Below are 22,548 nucleotides of genomic sequence, written 5' to 3'. Positions count from 1 at the left end.
CTATCAGGCCATATTTTGACATCTATTTTTCCTTGTAGGATACGTCGGAGAAGTTTACATCTGTACTTGTCCCGCACAATATGTCCTGTATTTTCCCGCATTTAACTGTTTTAACTAATCATTTTTCCTTTCCCATTCTACGCAGTACCCCAATATTGGTGATTTTCTCAATCTGTGCTATTCTCAAAATTCTTTTGTACAACCATAATTCAAATGCTTTTAGTTTATTTGACATTGTTTTGGTTAGGGTGCCACGTTTTCACGCCATACAAAATAATTGAAAACATGTAACACCGCAGGAATCGTATTTTATAAACATCAAGTTCCTATTTTCTATGCCTGTAATAAATTATCTCAGTATAAATTAAATTTTATTAAATGTGGTAACTGGTAATACATCGTTTAAAAGCTATAAAAATGTAATTCATCGTTTCGATGCATTTAAATGACCTTGATTGGTTGAAATTCGAAAAACCTTATTTATCAATGTTTTGCAAACTTGATGTTTGTTTTTTATCATACTCATATATTATTGTGATAACCGAGAAGCCCTCAAATTAATTTACCCCAAGCCCTGAAGATCTTTAGGACGAATTCGGATATGTATAATTTACTATTTATTATTTGAATACATATTGAAATGAAAATAAATGCATTGGTCTAAAAATTTTAAAATACACCTTGAATTAACGGTATTTTTTTGTTCTCAATTGAATAATACAAAATAATAACTAGGTATATTTTTAGATTTCTACAAACAAGTACAAAATGACCAAAATATGTGTTGAGGATTCTGGAAAAATTATTCAAATTTATTATAATCCAAAGTCTAGTTGTAATATTGTCGACATTAGAACAATTATAATTATGTATCTTAATTATTTATAAATATTATGATGATTTTTGAACGTTGAACAGCGACAAAAGAGTTTAATTTGATTTTTTTTTACATTTTTCGTCTATTTACGAACGTATAATCGTGTTCTTAAAACCGTAATCCGTACAAAATTCAGAAATCTATCCGTTGCTTAGCTAAACGGTGTCATAAACGCGTTTTATATAATCTTCGCATCACAGTTCAAAATACTTGACCTCAGCAATGTTCTGAGCAAACAGAGAATTATACAAGACCACTAGAACTCAGCATCGTTAATAATTTATATCGGCGTGCAAACATTCAGCGGACGCTTTCTAATATAGTAGTAATTTCAATTCGTCTATTATGCTACTGAAAAATCGTTTTGCATTTATGATTTCTCTACACTCATCGTCACTATTTCTACACTTATTTTTCACCGCATCAATATATAAGTATAGCCGTAGAATAAAATGTTTAACGGTTTCGTTATTTGTTCACCTTCTTCGTCAATCTTTGCGGTGTGTAATCTCCTGTTTTTCATCTCTCGTTTCTTGGTGATTCCGCTTCGTGCGAATTTACGGTTTTATGTCTGCCCGTTGACACTCACCTATAGGTGGCACATTTTGGTGATCCCATTGTGCTTTGTAATAATTGTTTCGGTGAATATGAAACAAGATATGCATATTTAATACAACGTTCTTGTAACACACACTGAGCCGAGTTCTTGTAATTCTTATAAAATAATATTTAATAAATATTAGAATTATTATAAATATTATTTATACACCGTTATTATACAACAAATGACGCGTAAAGCGTCGCAAAGGGGACCGCTGGGTTCTCCGATTTGAAAATTAGCTCCCCCTTCCACTTGGGTACTTCCTTACATCGTACAAACGGTACCTATAATTATAATTATTACGATCTTATTGACTTGATTACATATCAAATAATTCTAATCCAAATACGTTAAAACAATGTAAACTTAAATGTTAGCTTTTTTAAATTGTGTATAAATTAATATAGCTCATAGGTATTCATAAGTATTATAACACTTTATATGTTCATGTAATAATGATAACGATAATAATAAAAAATTCAATAACATATATTACAGTAAAGGTTAATTTAATAATAATAATTATGCGCACATGTGCAGATATGTTAACGAAAAATAAAAATATAAACCTTACACTAGGTAAATACCGTAAGTTTGATAACTTATCTTAACAAATCGAGTAGGTACAATTTCAAAATATGATGACCTGCACATTAAACGGTTGGGAATAATATACTAAATTGCGTACGATTTGTGCCGAAAAAACAAATATCTGATTATTGAAAATAATGCCCGTACAAAATAATTACACCGTGTACAACAACAACAAAAACGGTTACACAGACGGCATTAAAATTTTTATCGTTCGATGGTGTTTAATATACGTCCTAATTAATATAAATATATCTTAGTTAAATAACGATGATTTGATATCAGTTGAAAACGTTTATCGTGTGATTTCATGTAAAGTAATATAGAAAAAAAATTAAAAAATATTCTTAGGTTCTCGTTAGGTTTTCGTAGTGGTTTTACACTTTAAACTACAACTATAACATTAGAAAATAATAACAATAATAATAATAATAATAATACATATTCATCACGTTTACAATAAAAGCTGTTTCTGTGGCCTAACTTGCGTGTGCTCGGAGCCTCTTCCTTCATGGTTCAACGCTAATACTTTGTAAACCACGTCCAAGTCGCCGGGCAATCGGGGCACTGATCCGTAACCGAACGTCTGTTGATGCGGTTGCCTGAGCACTCGCGTCTGTTGTTGGACGAATTGCTGTCCCGGCAAAAACGGACCGAACTGTGGCAGCCTTTGTTGTTGTTGGAATTGTACCGGTTGCAGTTGGATCGGTTGCGGTTCCGGTTGAAATTGAACCGGTTGTGGTTGCAGTTGAACGGACGGCACTTGTTGGAACGGTAACCGTTGCACTTGGATCGGTTGCGGTTGCAGTTGGATGGACGGCACCGGTTGGAACTGTTGCTGTTGCAATTGGTTTAATCTTACCTGTTGTATTTGTTGCGGTTGCAGTTGAAATTGCTGTTGCTGATGCTGTTGTTGCAGTCGTTGCGGTTGCGCTCCCAGTATGAACTGTTGTTGAAAGGCCCTCTGCTGCTGCTGCTGCTGCAACTGTTCCTGTTGCCGTTGGATCTGTTGTTGTTGTTGTTGTTGTTGCTGCTGCTGCAGGAATGCCCTTTGCCGTTGGTGTTCTTGCAGTTTCTGTCCGAATTTCAGCTGCTCCTGTAGCGCAAACGCCTCCCGTTTTAGCCCGTCCAACGGTATCAACTGCGACTTGAGCTTCGCCAGTTCAGCTTTATTCAGCAGTTCCAGTTGCTTCTTGTCCGGCTCCACAGCATTCCGCTCGCCGCCGTCGGCTTCCGCTTTGTTCTCCAGCGCCAGTATTTTCTGGAGCTCCAGTTGCTCGGGATCCGCGGGGATGGGAATCACGCGCTGCGACACGCCGTCCGAGTCCTGTTGCAACGTGAATGCGGTCAACAATGGAGCTTTGAAAAAGTCCACCTCGGTACCGGTAGTGGTGGACGAAGTGGTCTCGTTGGCTACGGGCGATATCTCCACGGGTTCGAGCGAGCTGCGGGTGGGCGATGACGACGTGCTGGACGCGACGGACTTGAAGGAGTTTACGGCCGCAGAGTACGCCGGTACATCCAACGGATTCGGAGTGGGCAACAGCATCGGTGACGGCGCCGTGTAGGTCCGCTTCTGTTCCGACTGCTGTGGATATTCCGACTGTTGCGGCTGTTCCCGTTGCGCTTGCTCCAACCGTTGCCTTTGCTGCTGCTGCTGTTGTTCCTGCTGTTGCCGCTGTTTCCCGTCCTGATCCTGTCGCTGTTTCAGCTGCTGTTGCTGCTGCAGTTGCTGTTGTTGCAGCTGCCGCACTTGTTGCTGCTGCTCTAGCAACTGTTGCTGCTGCTCTTGCAACTGTTGCCGTTCACGCAGTTTCTGCTGTTCCCGCAGTTGCTGTTGCTCCCGCAGTTGTTGTTGCTCCTGCAATTGCTGTTGCTCCCGTAGTTGTTGTTGCTCTCGCAGTTGCTGTTGCTCCCGCAGTTGCTGTTGCTGCTCATATTGCTGTTGCTGTAGTTGTTCCTGCAGTACACGATGCTGCTGCTGTTGCGACTCGGTTTCGATCGCCTTGTCCTCTTCGTCCAGACGGGTGAGCACTTTGAGCAAAGCTTTCCGCAACTTTGGATCCAGTTTCACCGGCCTTTTGGCCAGGTCATTTATGGACGAAGCGTCCAGCGGACTGGATGAGTCCAACTCCGGTTGTTGATCCGCCAAACAAGAAATGGCGATAAAAAGTAATACGCATACTGACGATACCTGTAAAAAAACACAACAGTTAGTATTTTAACTCAATAATAGATATCGTTAAGCGAACCGGTATTTATTTACAAATTACGCGTATTTTTATTTATTTATTTATTTTTTTTTTGTGGAGTCTAGTGATTTCGGATATCAAATTTCGACGACGACTACTGTTGTACAAATACGTATGTCAAGTGTGGTTTAACCAAAAATCATGCTATGCCATGATTTTACATATTGTGATAGTAAAAAATAAAATACGTAACGAAATACAATTAGCATAAATACGTAGGCATTTGTACAGCAGAACATTTTTCTGTATGCGATATTTATGATCTATAACATAAACCACTATAAACAATCTTAATAATAGATTGGTATGTAAAAATTAACACTCATTAGCAATAGCATACGGATATTTTGCTTCATATTTTTTTGTTGTAGATAATGTAGTTGTTTTCTTTTAAGTCTTTTATACAGTGCTCGAATTGGAGGGGGGGACGCAGACGGACGGAGTCCGCTTTCATTTGCCCATAGATTTCAGCATCCCCCTTTATTTAATTAAGCGAGGAACGCTAAAAACGAGTCCCCCTGGGGATGTTTACTTTTGAACGGTGTATTTGAATTTAATTTTCGTTTATTTCTATTTTCTATAACAAACTGCAAAGTAATTGTTATTTTTTCCCAGAAAACGGTTATCGTTGACGACAATCACGGACAAAGATAATAATCATGGCCAAATAACTATATCATTTTGAAATGATTTCGGTTGTATAGTCCTATAGGTGTTTCTACTTTCTACTTTTGACAACCTCTTGAGAACTTTTTGTTTAATTTTCCACCAATTTACAAGATTAACATAACAAAATGGATTGAATTGTGGTTTAAGAAAGACAAATGAACAGGAGAGGAAGAAAATTGTCCTAAAAGGATAAAAATTACTGAAGAAAATGTATACAAATCATTATAGAATTTAATTAATATTTATATCTGTAATTAATATTATTATTTCGTTATAAAATAATGTTATATTATATATATATATATATATATATATATATATATATATATATACATATATATAATGTTACATTAGAGTAATAAGCAAATAAATATTATATAATATTACAACATTTGTAGTCTCTTATTATATATGCAGGGAGCGCGGGAGACGAAGTCCACAACGGGTTACTTTACAATTTATCAGTTATGGAACGGTGTTTTTTGAACTAAAACCAGCGTCCGTCTTCAATTTTTTTTCCAATTCGAGCACTGCTTCTATAGATATTTTTGCGGAGAGAGAAGAAGAAAGAGACAGTAAATTGAAATGAAATTTAAACTGACCGTTTATTGGCTAATCGATTAAAAGTATAAAAATAAAAAGTTATAACAGCAATATCGTCTCCAGCTCATCAATAAAAATAATTTTTAACGATTTAATAACTTCCACAAATGCATAACCGTAAAACTATATGAATGTATTTTGTACATTCTACATGTATAAAAATTAAATTAAACGATTTATCAATTAAATTTCACCGCTATAAAGCCAGATTGTTATAATTAGTGATGGGGATAATCGAATGATTAGTATTGGAGTACCTACGTCGAGTAATGATTTCTAAATGAGTAATATTATTAATAATTGATCCATTTGAATGCATTACGATTAAAAGTGTTGAACTGATTAATATTTATACATATAAATAATCGAATAATAATTTATATTCTTTAATAATATGAAATATTGAAATTCATTTTCAATACAAAAAAAACTGTTATTTTGTTTAATATTGCTTTTAAATTTTGAGTATTAACTATTATAATTTAAAAAATTCAGAATTAATCTGATAATAATCGAATTGAATTGATTATTCGAAAAATCGAATCATTCGATTATTTAAATACTAAATTTTAAATACAATATACTAGTATATTATATTTTTGATATATTTATTTTCGTATTTATTATAATTAGCAATGTGCATACATTCTGATATAGCTATGTAGACGTCTGTCTACTATGCAAATTAAACAGTAACGATTATATCCATAGGTTATTATAAGGTTAAGAGAAAAGCGAAGATGTTCGAAGTATGAGATAATTGAGAGTTTGTTGCACGATTTAAATTTTGTACATGGGTACATCCTGATTTATAATTCAACGAAGCGTGAGAAATGTTATTATAAATAAAAAATATGAACCAAGTGAGTGTTATGTAAAATATTTTAGTTGGAATCCAAAATTTAGTCATGATAACAATGGTTAAATATAAATTAAATATAAATGGTAAACATAAATTTAATTAAAAAAAAGAAAATATAATAAAAATATGATAATTTGATAAATAATTATGTACAAAAATTGTCATCTTAGTAAATAAATTAGTGGTAAAAAATTATATTTATAAAACGCAACCATGGTAATCATTATAAAATTTTAATGTAACTCTTGTATTACAAAATAACTTTACTTTATATCGTAGAAAAATGTAATACGTACATTAAATTTTAATTGCACATTTTTACAGCTGTCAGCTGATACATATAATAATGCAATTTTACTTACAGAATTAGATATTTATAAAATCATCAAATATATCAAATATATTCTTAAAGAATAGGTCGATATATCATTAATTTAATAATAAAATCTATAAAAAAAATGATATTATACGTATGGTATAATCAATGTATGTTGATTATAATCGATGTAATTATATTACAGGACATATTTCTCGATTTCTTATTTTATGTAACATTTCAACTGAATGTTTTTCAGCGTATTATTTTATACTATTTTTATTTTAACCAAGGGTTGACTAAATATGTCTTTAACGAATTTAATTGTATATAATTTACTAGTCGAATTATTCTAATTTATTAATATGCGTGTACTCTTTTATTATTTATAACATTAATAAAATACTGAGTTCGAGAGACACAATCATATTTCTAACCCATTGTCGTTATACTTAAGACTTATATAAGTTATATGCCATAGTTAAGTATACCTACCCAAAAACGGATGATAATAACGAATGATGAGTAATACTTTTCGTAGTTTTTTTTCGTACAGTTACGTATAGGTACTTTTTTACACGAGTATTATTATTCACTAGGTAAGCTATTTTATCGCATTACTTTCATTCGACACACCGGCCACATATACTGATGATTATATATTATTTACATCTTTATCGCTCGTGAATCTTTAAATCATTGCTTAACGTTGAGATTAAAATAAAAATATACTGTGCCATGGTAGGTGGGCGAACTCGCACCCGTAAGGGCCGTAATATTTTCGCGATATCTACCCACGAAATGTTAATTGTTTCTAAACGATTGCATACGATTTATATCTTTTTAATAATAACACGTGAATATATTTGTTATAATTCGCTCGGAGAATGCATTACACACGTTATTTTCATGTATACGATTTAGTGAAACCTGTCCCAAAAGAACCCTCGGTAATATCGTATTCGATCTTGTCACGATTATACAATTACGAATGCTATACTTATGATAAACAGGAAAATCATGTGTGATGAAATTAGGTTCTGAATTAATGTCACATTATCATTTAAAAACAGCCATCTAGAAAATACATTTCTTGCTTCTCTCAGAATCGAAATTCGTTTCAAATCTAATAGGCATACGTATAAGCATCCGACACTCGCATTTTTATGATGCTTAACAAATAAAAATAACTGTCTTAAATTTTGAACCATAATAGCAAATATGTTAAATCGACTTGTAATATCGATAACCTAACCCTTAAAAGTCCGCGTGGAGGAAAAATGATTTCATTCTTCTACAACATCGAGGTGTAAAATGCCTTGAGTTGGCATTAAACTACAAAAAATATTTTATTTTTATAAAATGTTACGAAAATTGAATAATAATTATTATTATTATTTAAGAGGTAAAATAAAATATAGGGTAATTGAGTGACTGCGACCACGAATAGGTGCATATGAATTAGCACCCAAAATCAGTAAAAATAAAATATAACCGCTGAGTAAGCTCCGAAAAATGTTGTGTAAACATTATTACTAGTATTTAAAAATTATGATGAGCATTAAAGTTTAATTTTTAAGTTTAACATTTTGTGACTAGTGAAAATGTATGTCACATTTTGATATTATCCTAATTCAGTTATTACATCTAACATGTTCCACGATACGAATTACAAATATACGATACGTAATTCTTAATGTCAATCACACCCGATTCTATGAACTATTACATGATATACAAATGCTGTTACGTCGGTTTTTGTATTATATCACAATGATTTTTTAATTCTATTGTCAGTGTACAGGCGGGCGGCGAGTGTAAGTTAATTTTAATAATATTTTAATTTTTATCATTCAGTAATATAACTGTGTAAAATGTATGTATGACATATGTGTTACTTAGCACCCCCAAACAATGTTCCAATATTTTGGTAACCAACGAGCAAACAAAATAATTTGTAGGTATGGGACCCAATTCAATTGCGCCGCTGCGGAAGACCGTATTCTAGGGCAGCGGTTCCCAAACTTTTACAATCACGGACCCTAATGTTTTTAATTCCAATTTAACTCTAATTTTTCTAAAAAAAAAAAGGAGTTCTAAAAAATGTTTTTAATGATACTATTAATATTGTTAATGATTACTCTTTATTAAAATTAGTTTAAAACACAATTTTTTTTAAATAATATAAAATAATATTTTTTCCAAATATAATATAAAATAAGTTTTTCAACAATCACATACATCTGGCGGAACCCTTAACATTGGAACACACTTTGGGAAACGCTGTTTTTGGGTATAAACCTACCCGAAAAAAAAAAAGTGATACGAGAATCTACAAATAAATTATTTTGCTTTTCGCATTTTTAAAAATTATTCATCATGTCCACTCGCCAGTGACCACCAGGAGACATTTGTTGTTTTAATTAACGACTCATCAACAATACGACATCGGTGGGCATAGTAAAATTGTACGCAGTGGCGTACATTCAATCTTGCTCTGGGGGGGAGGGGGGTTAATAAAAATAATCGTTATTTTTTTTTTTCGTTGCACAGATAAACAAGATAAATATATATTATTTTATACAAATTTTTTACCAATTTACAGTTTACTTTTACATTATAGTAAATTAATAGCTATTGGAATATAAAAACAGCATAGTTAACAAAACTCTTCAAACACCTATTAATATAATTATTTAATTATCATAATATTTGTATAGTTGTATATTTTACGTTCAAAGCGTAATAATGAAACTACGAACATATTAAACGTCATCAATAATAAAACTATTTTCTTTATTTTTTTTTGGCCCTGGGGGGGAGGTTTGAACTTGGACCCCCCTTCCCCCCGGTATGTACGCCAATGATTGTACGTGTCTTCCTGGCGACATTACCGATACGAAAACAAATAGCGATCGTGTACACACGTACACAAATACAATAATAAGCTGCTGCGCGCGTAATGCAAACAGGTTAGATCGACGGCGGCGAGAGAAGCGCAAAGCGCCCCGAAGACAGCGTCTTCTCCTCGTGGCAGTTTTTGTTTGTTTTTATTTTTCACTCCGGGCGGAACGGAGTGAAATCACCCATGCGGCGGTGGTTACCATACGCGGTACCGCATTTCGTTTTTTTATTATTATTTTTTTTTATTCCTTGTGTTCACTCGGAGATCGTGTGCGAAATATCAAGTCGTGAACCGTTGACCCGGACGCCACAAATGCGACCTCTCCGCGCGGCAGCCGCGGCGGCGACGTCGTCAGAAAGCGCCGGAGTGAAAGCGCGTTGCGTGTAGGCAGGTACGGCGGGTGTGGTGTGCGTCTATAAGTAAACACGGGCGCGCGGGTCGGGCTCGATGTTCTTCATCATCACATTTTTGACGTAACGCGCAGTGATTTTGATTTATAACAATAATAACGGTGTAATGATGTACGTGCGCGCGGTTATAACGATAATAGCAATACGGCGGGCGGGCTCGAGATATCGCGTAACTTCTGTTCTCGATGTTATTATGCGACGAACGGTTCCCGTTGGCCCGAATCGGTTCACGTTTGGAAAAGGTATTTTATTTGATACAGCCGAATCGGTTCCCGTTTGTGTACTGGTAAAAAATAGTGACGATTTTAATTTTTAACACGATATTTACCTACACTGTTAAAAATTAAAATCCAGCGAGCCGGAGAGCAAAAAAAAAAAATGTTAAAAGCTATATGTATGACATGTAGATTCAATTATTGTATCGGTGAGATGGAGCAGCGATTCCCAAAGTGTGTTCCGCGAGACAATCTTGAGGGTTCCGCGAGATGTACCTGAATATTGAAAACAGTAATTGTAGTAGACAATTTTATGAATTATCTTTAAAAAACACTTTTTGGATTGTTGGTTTTTCAATAAATAATTGCAGAGCTGGGGTTAAGTTGGAGTTAGAGCATAGAGTAATTTATGAATTAGAAACGTTGGGGTTCCACGAAACAAAAAATATTTCTTAAGGGTTCCGTGATAGTAAAAGTTTGGGAACCACTGAGATAGAGTATAGAAATATAAAAGACTATAGATTACTAGAGACTAGTAAATTACTAGCAAACAGGAAATAAATAACAAATACTTGGAAAACTGTATGACTGAGTACATTAATGAGATCACGAGAAATAAATATTTAAAGAAAGTTAGCTTCAAATTCAAATCAGTGGTTTTAAATTGTATTTATTATATTTTATTATTAGTATTTCGTACACCTAAGTGATGATGACTAGTTGACTTCCAAATTAACGATTTAAATTTGTTTATATTTTATTATTATTTTTTAACACGCAATAACGCACATTGTTAACTTTTTCAGACGAGAACCAATTCGGTACGGGGGTTTGGAGCTCGAGAACCAATTCGGTACCAGCCTTTATTATTTCTGTTGATCCGCGTGCGTTCGTTTCGCGATCAGAGTTGGTCGGAGTACAGTTCTTCTAGGACGAGGATGACGAGCGATAAGTACTGCTGTTGCGCACACACGTACAGGCACGCAGTACCAGGGGTGTTTTAAGGGTTCAATCTCCCCCGCCTACTACCGGAATCGCACACAAATGTTTGTTTTTATTCTACAGCACCCGACAGAGGTCTCGGTCCGTGTAAAACAGTGATGCCCAACCCCACGGCTCTCGAAAGTCATCAATGTGGCCCGTTACAATTTTTTTAAAACGAAACAAAATATAAAAATATGTAATAATTTGATTTTCGGTCGTTTTCAAATGGAGATTTCACGGTATAACCCGTGCACTTGAAAGAGTGTACCCATCAAATGAATGTGTACCTAAAGCGCATACCTCGATCCGTAATCGTTACAGTAATCGATAAAATATTTGAAAACAATTTCAACATGTACCTCTTCATGTACATTGTATACCTACCATGTGCAAGAAAATAACATCATTAGATTAGTATTGACGTTATTCGTACTTTTACATTTGGTGGCCCGCTCCAAGATAATCGTTTATACCAAAGTGGCCCGTCGAGGAAAAAAAGGTCGGACATCACTGGTGTAAAATATACTTCATCGGATGGGCAGAGGTAATAATTATCCGTCGTCGATTGTCCTTTAACGGCGTTTAAAGCCGTCGAACGGAAAAGGAAAAGTTGAACGCAGGTTTGTGCGCACCGCCGTGGGTCGGGGAAAACGGTACGGCGGTACGCTTGCACCGCGTTAGAAGCGGCAGCAGTTCGTGTCCGTCGCGACTACCGAACCGTGCGATAAAAAATAAAATGATATAAGCGTGAAACTGGTAGTGGACCAATCGGTCTTATACCTTATACCAGGGGCGGCCAAACGGTCGATCGCGGACGATTATGTTAGAATTTATTTTTAGGCCATGTGCACGAAAATTAATCGTGATGATTATGAACAAATTGTCGATAAGTTTTATCCGTATGTTTTTTATCTTTTATTCTGGTTTATAAAAAAATTTCCAAGAAAGTCGACCTTCAAAGGTGAAGTATATTTTTGGTAGATCGTGGCCGAAAAAAGTTCGGCCGCCTCTGCCTTATACCTTCGCGCGGCCGTGCGCTTTATACGTAATAACGGCGACCGGAACGCGACGGGTCGCTTACGTTTCCGACGTGATTCGTCCGCCGTTCACACGCCACTTCCACTACCACCGCGTACGATTACGATAACGTTACGCCGATGACGTAACCGCTCGTTTGTTCGAACGACGTAAACACAGACGCGCGCCCGTGTATCGTTGCAACGACGCGGTGGAAAACTGCAAACGGACGACGTAGACGACGTGTGCGCACATACTTCATGGGCGTGTTTTAGAGGGGGGGCGAAGGGGCGATCGACCCCCTTTCCCACCGAATCCGTGTTTAAGGAATTTATTACGCGTGAGTAGGACATTTCGAATTTTTTCAATGCGGACCGTTTTGTAACGAAATCAAATTACGCGTGCCCGTGAACGCTGAATCGGGCTTTTTGTCAAACAAAACACGAGCGTGACTTGCAAAACGCAGACAGGTGTTGAAAAACAACTGCACAAAAGTGGATCCCCAACATAAGATAAAAAAAAAAAAAAACCCATAAACACAAAACAAGGGTTCGTCCGATTTAAATATTATCGAAAACGTAACTTAACTCGTCGTAAATCTTGAACCCATGAATCAAGGGAAGAATTTGGTTCGTCCTCTTCCCCCCCCCACCCTAGAAGTAAGTCTAAATACGTTTTTTACGCACGTGTGCCCCGAGTACGGCACACGAACGGAAAAACGGTCGACCTTTCTTTGTACGCGTACGAGATCAATGGGTTCGCGAGACGCGACGTCCCACCGTGCACGGCTCACGCGTTGCCGCGAACACGCCCGTGCACGTACGCGGACGTGTAACCGGAGAAAGTACACTGGTTTGTACGTACACGTTTGTATACGCAAATACACGCCCACCTATACGTGTGTATTATGCGTACGTATTATTATTATTAGGTATTATTATTGTTGTTATAGTCGCCGGCTACTTTCATCCGATATCGGTTCCACGACAACTCGTCCTCGTACACCCGGTCGGGACCGAAGAACTTACGACGGTGTCGGGGTCAGCCGAGCACCCGACGGGGTCAGCCGCGTTACGACCGCACCGAACGTGCACAATCGTCCACCAGCCCCGGGGCCCGGACGATATTGGCGTCGTTAAACGATGAAAGTCACACGGCGGCCCAGAGATGGATTGGTTTTTTCTCGTACGGTTTCGTAGACCGCTCCCGCCTGTTGCGCGTGCGCGTGCAAGTGTTTTCCGCGGGCCCGGCCCTACGAGCGATTATCGGTCCGATACGCGTACGGATAGAATTCCACTGGCGGCGGAAAAACATTTCCGTCGGATCCGTCAGAAGCCCTGACAACAACGGTGATAACGAGAATATCAATGTTATTGTTTTTAATTTGAATTTACGAGTTCATTTCGATGCTTTAAATGCATTTCGTTGCGTTTTCCTTTGAAGTTTCCGAGACAAGGTTTCTTTCCTATTGATTCATTATTATTATTATTGATTCCTTTTAGATTCTATACTAATTGTTCAATTCTTAATTAGTCGATCGCTTGTTTATTATTTTAAAAACTATACTCGGATAACTAATCAATGTAAGAATCATCAGATCTTTACAATAGTATTCAAATAAAATTATTGAAATCAAATAATCAACTAATTGTTTCGTGGACTTTTGTGTTTTATTGTACACTTAGTTATAAGATTCTTTTTAACATTTAAAACCTGAAATGGAAGAAAGACACTTCACCTCGTATAATAAAATACACATATAGCTCACAGTAAAAGCACTAAAATAAATTCTATAATAAAATTTAAACAAAAATAAATCAAACATTGATATCCGGCTTATCACCGTTTCATGAGCTATGACCAATGGCGTAGTTACGGGAAGGGTGAAAGGGGTTTCCACCCCCCCGCACAGATTTTTTTTTAATGATATTTGATTATTATTTATTAATATTTACATATTATAGTAAAATATTTTGATTTTACTATCATTAGGTATATACTAATAATTGAGTAACAAAATAATTTTCATTAAATACGGAAATAATACCATTTTAAATGTAATTAAACTAAAAAATGTACCGAAAAACGTTTGTTTCGGAAACGTACAAGCTTGTTTTTGTTTTCCGTATCGTTAGCTCACAATTATAATCTTAAACGAAAATATATATACTACATCCTCACATTTCGATGAATAACAATGATTAGCAATAGCCTGATGTAACATCGAAAACGTGTACGTAACTGTTTAAAATAAATGCCAGTGTTCAGGATGACAAGCCTACACGAATACTTGCAGGCCAAACGATAACCAAAACCATTCGGGTACATGATCATTCCAAACTTTCGATTAATGAAATTTTCAACCGATTTTTCCTACGACTATTAATTAATATGTTAAAAAAATATATTATATTTGTTTACGTCCATTACGCAATATATAGTATTTTCACGTCGGATGTTCAATGGGTTGCAGCGGTGCAACCTCTCATCCTATAACCACTGCGTGTAATGTTATACGAAACAATCGTTTGGTTTTGGCAGCCATTTACGTGTATTCACTACTACCGCGTACAAAACAACACGTGAGTGCTTTCAATTCTTTCCACGTTTCACTAATTAATACGGCTAACTTACGCATGGCGGTTGCCTCACACGACGGCGGCACTGGGTCATACTTTGATTTTTTATGATTTTATGTATTGTATAATTGCACTGTGTGAAAATGCGTTACACAATATCGTGTATGATACTGTTGAGCAGGTAAAATTATAAAGGAATCATAAAAAAAAAAACCACGTCCGGTTTATCATACGTGATTAGCTGTACGAGTATGATACGTTAAATGTTATAATTGCATATTACTCTTTGTAGTGCTCAAAATCGATAAAATGACATGTATCCCCTCTGAAATATGTACAAGACGTCCTTAAACATTTTAACCCGCTTTTGGAATAATTATTGAATTAAGTATTACAGATAGGTTAATTAAATTAACTTCAATTAGTTACTTCTCTATACATGTGTACTGAAAATTCCAATTTTTCAAATTGTTTATTTCGGAAGGAAAAACACTGATCATGTTAAAGGGGTTAGAAAGAATTGGAATGATGTTATTAATTTTAACACATTGATTTTGTTGACTAATGTAGTAAAGGCCGTTTTATCGAACATGACTAATCGTATCAAATATAACGGAGCGTGTGCACAATAAATCGTATGTCTTATCAAATCGGAATAAAATCTAAGATTGGACCGAAAGACTGATGGATGCAGACTCATTTAACGTGAAGTTGAACGACAAGTCATTATATGTAAATGCAGGATTGATGCATTGTACAATTTTTCATTCCTATTAGGTATAATTATCTCTTAAAGTACATTGTTTCAACAGCTAATTTTGTTATTTTTTTTTAATAATAATAATATATATTGGTATATTATGGTTAAGTTTGATTCGAGTAGTATTTTTTGTTTTTTTCCGAACGTGTCAGAACTACGGAAATTCTATTGCACATATACTAAGGACATTATGATAAAAAACCACAACAGTGTTTCTTCCACATCGTCAAAAATCACTAAAAAAAAATTGAATACTATTGAAGAGTGAAAAGAAATACAGTTAAAAGTGGGATGTAGGATAGGACCTGAATAAAAATTGGAACGTGTAAACATTCTATAAAATTTACATTTTATTGTCCGGTAAAATAAGTCGTTAAGTGTAATCCAGCCCTAAGGTTAAATTAAAAGCAATTTAACGTCTTCATTGCTATTGAGCAGATATAGGAATAGTTTTTAAAAGTTACTAGATTTTATTAAAAAAGAAATTTAAAATAATTAAATATATTATATATATTACAATTAATATTATATATTAAATATATACTAAATATTTGAAATTATTTTTTAATAAATGTACTCGTATCACTCTTGAAATTAAATAATGAAGTACTAAAAGACTCTAATACATATAATAAATATCAATACCAATATTGATATATTGAATTAATGTATGGATTTTGGTAATTTTGTTTTTTTTACGTTTTGTTATCTAATAATCAAATAATTTAACGAAAAAAAAAAACAGCACACCTAATGTACAATATTGATCAAGTAAAAAGTACCCTTCGTCAAAAGTAAAATTAAATTGTCACTTATATTTTATTTCATATACAAATGAGATCAGTCTTTTAGAATAAAAAGAAAAAAAATTCACACAATTTTGATAAAATGTTTCACTCACTCCTTTTTGTATATTAGATGTTGAATATTATTTTGTGGCTTCGGTAGGATATGAAATTGCTTTCTCTAAACCATAATACATACATATATATACACATATATGTAGTATAAGCATAATATACACGGGCACTCGGATTGAATATAGTTTTAAAATGGATATCACACACCCACACGCAGTGTTCTAAGGCGGCACTGTTAATCTGATAAACGTCGTATGGCTTTGAATTACCAACGGAAAGGTTTTGCTCGCTGTCATCGTGTCAAAATGAATAGTTTGTGATTTTGTTATTGTTTTCATATTTCTTTTCCTTTCTCGAATCGAAATGATTAAATAATTTATAGTTGTAACGCGCATACAAATGTTATAAAAATGCATTGTTGTCATTGTTCATATATTGGCTATGACCCACGAACACAAACACCTCACACTCGTTCTCGTATTACACAATAATGGGATGCATGTTTAAAAAAAAACCTTAGAAAATTTTGATTATACTCAAGACTTAACTAAGTATCCTTAAGAATATGGCATTATAATATTTGTGCGTTTATTTGCGTTATGTAAAAATTAATATAATAGAACGATCGCGTTTCGATCATTTATTTTCGGATTTTCGGAATCCTTTGGACAAAATGTTCGATTATACAAATCGACATGAGTGATATAATAATTTGGATCTGGATTTCCCAATTTTCCTTCATCAGATTTCCACAATCACAAATTTGTCACAGTTTGAAACATAATAAAATGAAAAACTCTTTATCGACACTCGGAGAAAATTAACTGAAAAAAAATTATTTTTCTGCATTAAAGATTGCAAATGTCACGATGACGTGTATGATGTAACTATTTAAGATGGGTATTAAGATCCATTTATCATCATATTGGGTTATGATTATAATAATCTTATGCCGAACTTGATAAAAGATTGAGTTTCGTATCTGGGCTGACATAAGTTTCAGAAATTGAACATAAATTTTAGTCTACTTAACTGTGTGCCTGTGAAGTAAAGAAATAACATAATACATACAATCATATTACATACAGCTTATTTATGTGCTATTAAATTATTATATGTGTGTAAGGCGCAATTATATCATTATTTTTTAAAAAATCTGTGAGCGAATCATTACAGAATTATCAGCCTTGTATACGTTTATTAGTGTTAAGCAATAAGGTCTTTCGTAAATAACTACCTACAAAAAAATAAATAAATAAATAAAATTTAATATAATTAATAAAATAGTTTCATGGTGTTCATGAACTTCATATTATGACTTATACAAAATATTTAATTAATATTCAAACCATATTCAATTTTTCTTTTATATTCTGTTGAAATTTGTCATATTTAATTGTACGTGAAATAAAACTGTATATTCCACCGTTAAACTATTATTATATGGTATGATTTTCACGTATATATGTTACAGGAAAAGATGACAATCAGTCCGTGTTGACAATGACTAGTCAATAACGATAATGCCTGATTTATTAAGGAATTAATGTCAATACCTAGTCATTGATAACAATTCCTAATAAAAGAAGGCATTGATAATAACATTAAAAATTAATTTAATATATTTTAATACTTATTAGCTATTTAAGATAAATCATAATCTTAATCTTTATTGCTACGTGGTAAATTACTATGACACTTGGAATTATATAATATAGTACAGCGGTACCCAAACTGTGCTCCGCGAAGCCTTTGGTGTTCCGCAATGGTTTGCCTAGGGCTCCGTTCGTAACACCACAAAAAATTTAAAAAAATGTTCATCATTTAAAATTAATATATATTTCATGAAGACTTGAATGTTACATAATCAGATCGATAACCGATAAAGCGGTGTTGATATTTGCTTGAATGCGGATTTATAACATTGCCTAATATAATACGGAAATGTTGATAAAACTACGAAATATCCAACATTGCCTAACCTTTCCAGTCATTGTCAACAATGACTAGAATATACTGACAATTCCTGAATTTTCATCTTTTCCGGTAACATATACAATTGTAGGTTTAATGATATTAAAAAAAAAAAAAAAAAAAAAAAAGTAAACGTATTAAAATTATTTCAGAAAATCAACAAACAAAACTTTTAAAATAAAAATTCCGAATAAATATTTATAGTTATGTTCGAAAACTAAACACTGTTATTTTTAAACATATGTTATAATGAATATAATATAATATATAAATATATATATGATTAATAAATAATATACACGAATGATGGAATAATATGACTTTTGGATTTTATATTTGTTTTACAATATTCTTTGTAATTTATTAAGAAACCGTAAAATATTGTGTCGATCAAGAGTAACTGTATGTCAGAAGTAAGGAATAATAATACGCGCAGTAATGGTGAAATTTTATGGGGATTTGAATAATGTTATTAATAAATAAGATAATCAATGGAGTTCTGGTCAACTCATAAAACAATTTTATTATTGTCTCATTAAAATGATAGTTTCTGAGGAGATGGGGAGGGTGGTTAAGTCTGGGATTTTTATAGAGACCTCTTTGTTGCTTAATATATGCGTTTTCCCAGAGCATGTTAATCACAAGTATTTCAACTTAATATAATAATAATTGGTGACGCAGCTGGAAAAATAATTAAACCATACACAAAATATAGGTATTTTTTTATATAGAGTAATTATGTGTTTATTAAATATAAGCATTTTTAATGTAAATTATAGAACCCTTGAACTTTGATTCATTAATAAAAAGATAAGGTCAATAACGCATAAAACCTGAGTTTTCAGCACATTTGCAAAATCCGCACAATTTTACATTGATTCGAACAACACACTTGTTTTTCGGCTCATAGATAATACATTTCATAGTATTCTCTACGGTAATAATTTTCAAAATTAACGATATATTACGAATAATATTTGTATAAAATAAACACTTATAATTTATTAAAAAAAGAGGAAAGGTAATTGAACCGTTTTCGGCTTACTCAAAAGTCAATGTCCTAAAGTGTATGACATAGCGTGACCGTCAAAAATGTACGTATGTCCATTGGTGAAATACACTTAATGGAGTTTTCCTTATTCTAACACTTTAAAACATGAAACTGTTGTGGGACGACACATTGTATATAATTTTACTTTAGTGATTATACGTTATCGTCGAGTAGTCGAATGATTTCTATCCGAATGCAAAATAACTATACTTAAACTTCTATCGAACTACATGGCTAGGTCTAGGTTTGGTTAAACACTCTAAACGTTTCATTTTGTCCGCCGAGTTGAAAACTTATTTTATCTTCTGAGAGCCACTTTGAATCACATTCGTTTTCGAGAAACGTAATCATTATGTATGTTCTGACAAGTCCGTCGAACATTTAATGGATGACCGAGCAATCTACGATGAAATTGTAGATTCGCTATGCAAACATATGTACCTGATTCGTATGTAGACGCACTTGGTGCGATTTCCATTGTAAGCAAACATTATAATACATGTTATTATATTGCACAATCAATGGTTATCGAGACGAATAATTATATGAGCTTCTTTTAAAACGTACTAGTGCTAAAATTTTTGCACACAAAACAAAGAACTTCCCAAAAACTAAAATTCATAAATTAGGTTCCATATAACTTTCATCGTTGTTACTATCAAAGAAGTATAACTATCAATATAATTATGATATTATTTTTTTAATAACAAAGATTATTATTCTTAGTTATGTATAAAATAGTTCACACATTAGCTAAAACAATCGCGTTTAGTGTAATATGTGCTAAGGAAAAAGTAAAAGCGAAAATTCGTAAATAATTATTAAAATAATGTAAACTTACATTTTTAAACTCGAGGAATTATTTATTTCATTTTTTTTTTTTTTTAGTTACTTACACATCTTTTTATGTAAAATGTTAAGATTATTTTTTATCCTAAATATTGTCCAAGATAAAATGTATAAATTAAAATGTAGAGTATTATTGAAGCAACAATAAATCATAATCATGTCATTTAGTTGAAATAATAGGTATTTCAACTCATTTCACTCATTTTGGAGATAAATTAAATAATATTTACTAATTAATTTTAATAAATACATTATTTTTAATTATTATTATTTAAACGATTTCCCACTAAATATTCATGCATATCTAACGTGATGTTGAATTTTAAACTGTCAATAGTAATAACGGTCTTAATGTTTTAACATTTTTTAATTCTACATATAATGCTTATACTTATGATAATTTATATTAAAGCAATTTTTCTTTATAAACAATTTTTACTAAATTATATCAATTTAATTCTAAACTTATTAGATAATAGTTTCATTAAATAAAACATATAATAATTGTTTCAGATTATTTTCATATCTTTAGTTATTAATATTATTTATAACTACAATAGGATTTTTATGTAATATTAAATGTGTGATAATCAAAAAAGTTTTACGATAAAAAGCAATAGAAGTGTAAATTATTAAGGTAACTAGATTTTAAAACTAAAATATTATACACTTAAATATTATAAAATGATATATGGATTTTTGACTACCTGTTTTTTCTATTTATATTATGTACTTGTAAGTAATTGAATGTATCAAACGAAAATATTTAAAATTATAAATTATTAAAGTGCTCTTTTGAGTACTGAGAGTCGATTTAACTACAAATATTTTAGTGAGACTAAAAACCAATAGATATTGATAATAATGTTCCATGTTTATAATTCTCTATACTCAAACAGCGGGAAAATGGAATTCAAAAGCACAAAGTTAACATTTAACAATTGAAAAATAAATAATTGTATTATGTGTTGAGTGGCACAAATTATTTTTCTTACAGTATGAAATTTGTTTCAAAATCTAAGTTATTATATTTTTAAGTGTCTAAAAATTACCCTTTTATTTACATAATCTGAAAAAAATTAAGCTACTCAATGATATCAATAACTCGGACATAAAATAAAATGATTTAAGTATTGACGTTCGATCGATAGAATAACATATAAACGTGAAGTTCAAAGTTGTACGTGTTGGAAAAAAACTAAAATAATAATAATTGTTTACTGACCTGCAATATCATGTTGATGTTGTTTGTAGACGTTCTGGTTGACGACTAAACCAGTCGAAAACAATATCACGGCGACTGCGATGAGCGCGCAAGACGTGTACAGGTAACGGTAACCGGTCCCCTGGAAGAACTTGGAGTCTCCGGGGGCGAAAATTTCACTTTTTAAGGTCACGGCGATTGATGATCTCGACATAAACAATAATAATAATAATAATAAAAATCCCTCGCTAAATGATATACGATTAGATAGTGCAATGCTTCCGGTTATATATATTTATTAACGAGTGAATCGTCGAGCGCGCGAGCAATAAAAAAACTAATTGAGTAAGAATTCGCTGGCGGTCGGTGAAATATGGATGTCATTGGTCATTAATAATAACTCTTATATAAAAAAAAACCGAAAAAATAAAAAACTAATAAAACCGGACAAATTAGTCGCATCTTTCGGTTTAAAATTTCTATGTTCAGTCTGTAAGATTTTTAACATCAATAAGTGTTACGTGTTTGCCGTCCGAAAGGTATAGTTGTGCCACATAGCGTTGTGGGCAGACAACTGCAATTATTGCTAGTAATTATTTTCCTTGGGATACATTATGCGTGAAACACACACATTATTTGACTCATAATCAATGAGAAAGGATTAATGACTATTAGAACGTATTAGATTTTTTTATTTAGCAGAAACGAAAATGTCATACTTTACATGTTAACAATAATATAAACAATGAATAAACAACAATATATTTGATTACCTTCAAATTATTCACTTCAATAAAATCTCAGAAATTAAAACAGTATAACGTCTTATAGAATAGTACCTAGAAAAATATCATCGTCGGAATATTATAATATTACGATTGATATTTAAACAGTAATCTTATTTTAAATAATTCAGACATTAACAATTTTGAACTATTCCAAATCTTTTAATTATTATGTAATCGTTAC

The 22,548-nt window shown here is 32.9% G+C and overlaps 1 protein-coding gene across 1 annotated transcript; it reads right to left on the bottom strand.

The window, feature by feature from the left end:
- Window positions 1-791: 791 nt before the first annotated feature.
- On the bottom strand, window positions 792-21,705 carry LOC112692125 (transcription factor SPT20 homolog). Its single transcript, XM_025566688.1, has 2 exons — window positions 21,601-21,705; window positions 792-4,263 (listed from the first exon to the last, which is right to left on the bottom strand). Exons 1-2 carry the CDS (start codon window positions 21,610-21,612, stop codon window positions 2,524-2,526), a joined length of 1,752 nt encoding a protein of 583 aa, XP_025422473.1. The 5' UTR covers window positions 21,613-21,705; the 3' UTR covers window positions 792-2,523.
- Window positions 21,706-22,548: the final 843 nt, after the last annotated feature.

This window comes from Sipha flava, unplaced genomic scaffold (assembly GCF_003268045.1).
Source record: "Sipha flava isolate LNK unplaced genomic scaffold, YSA_version1 70_pilon_pilon, whole genome shotgun sequence".
Lineage (NCBI taxonomy): Eukaryota > Metazoa > Arthropoda > Insecta > Hemiptera > Aphididae > Sipha > Sipha flava.
This window is presented reverse-complemented; position numbering and strand designations above follow the sequence as displayed.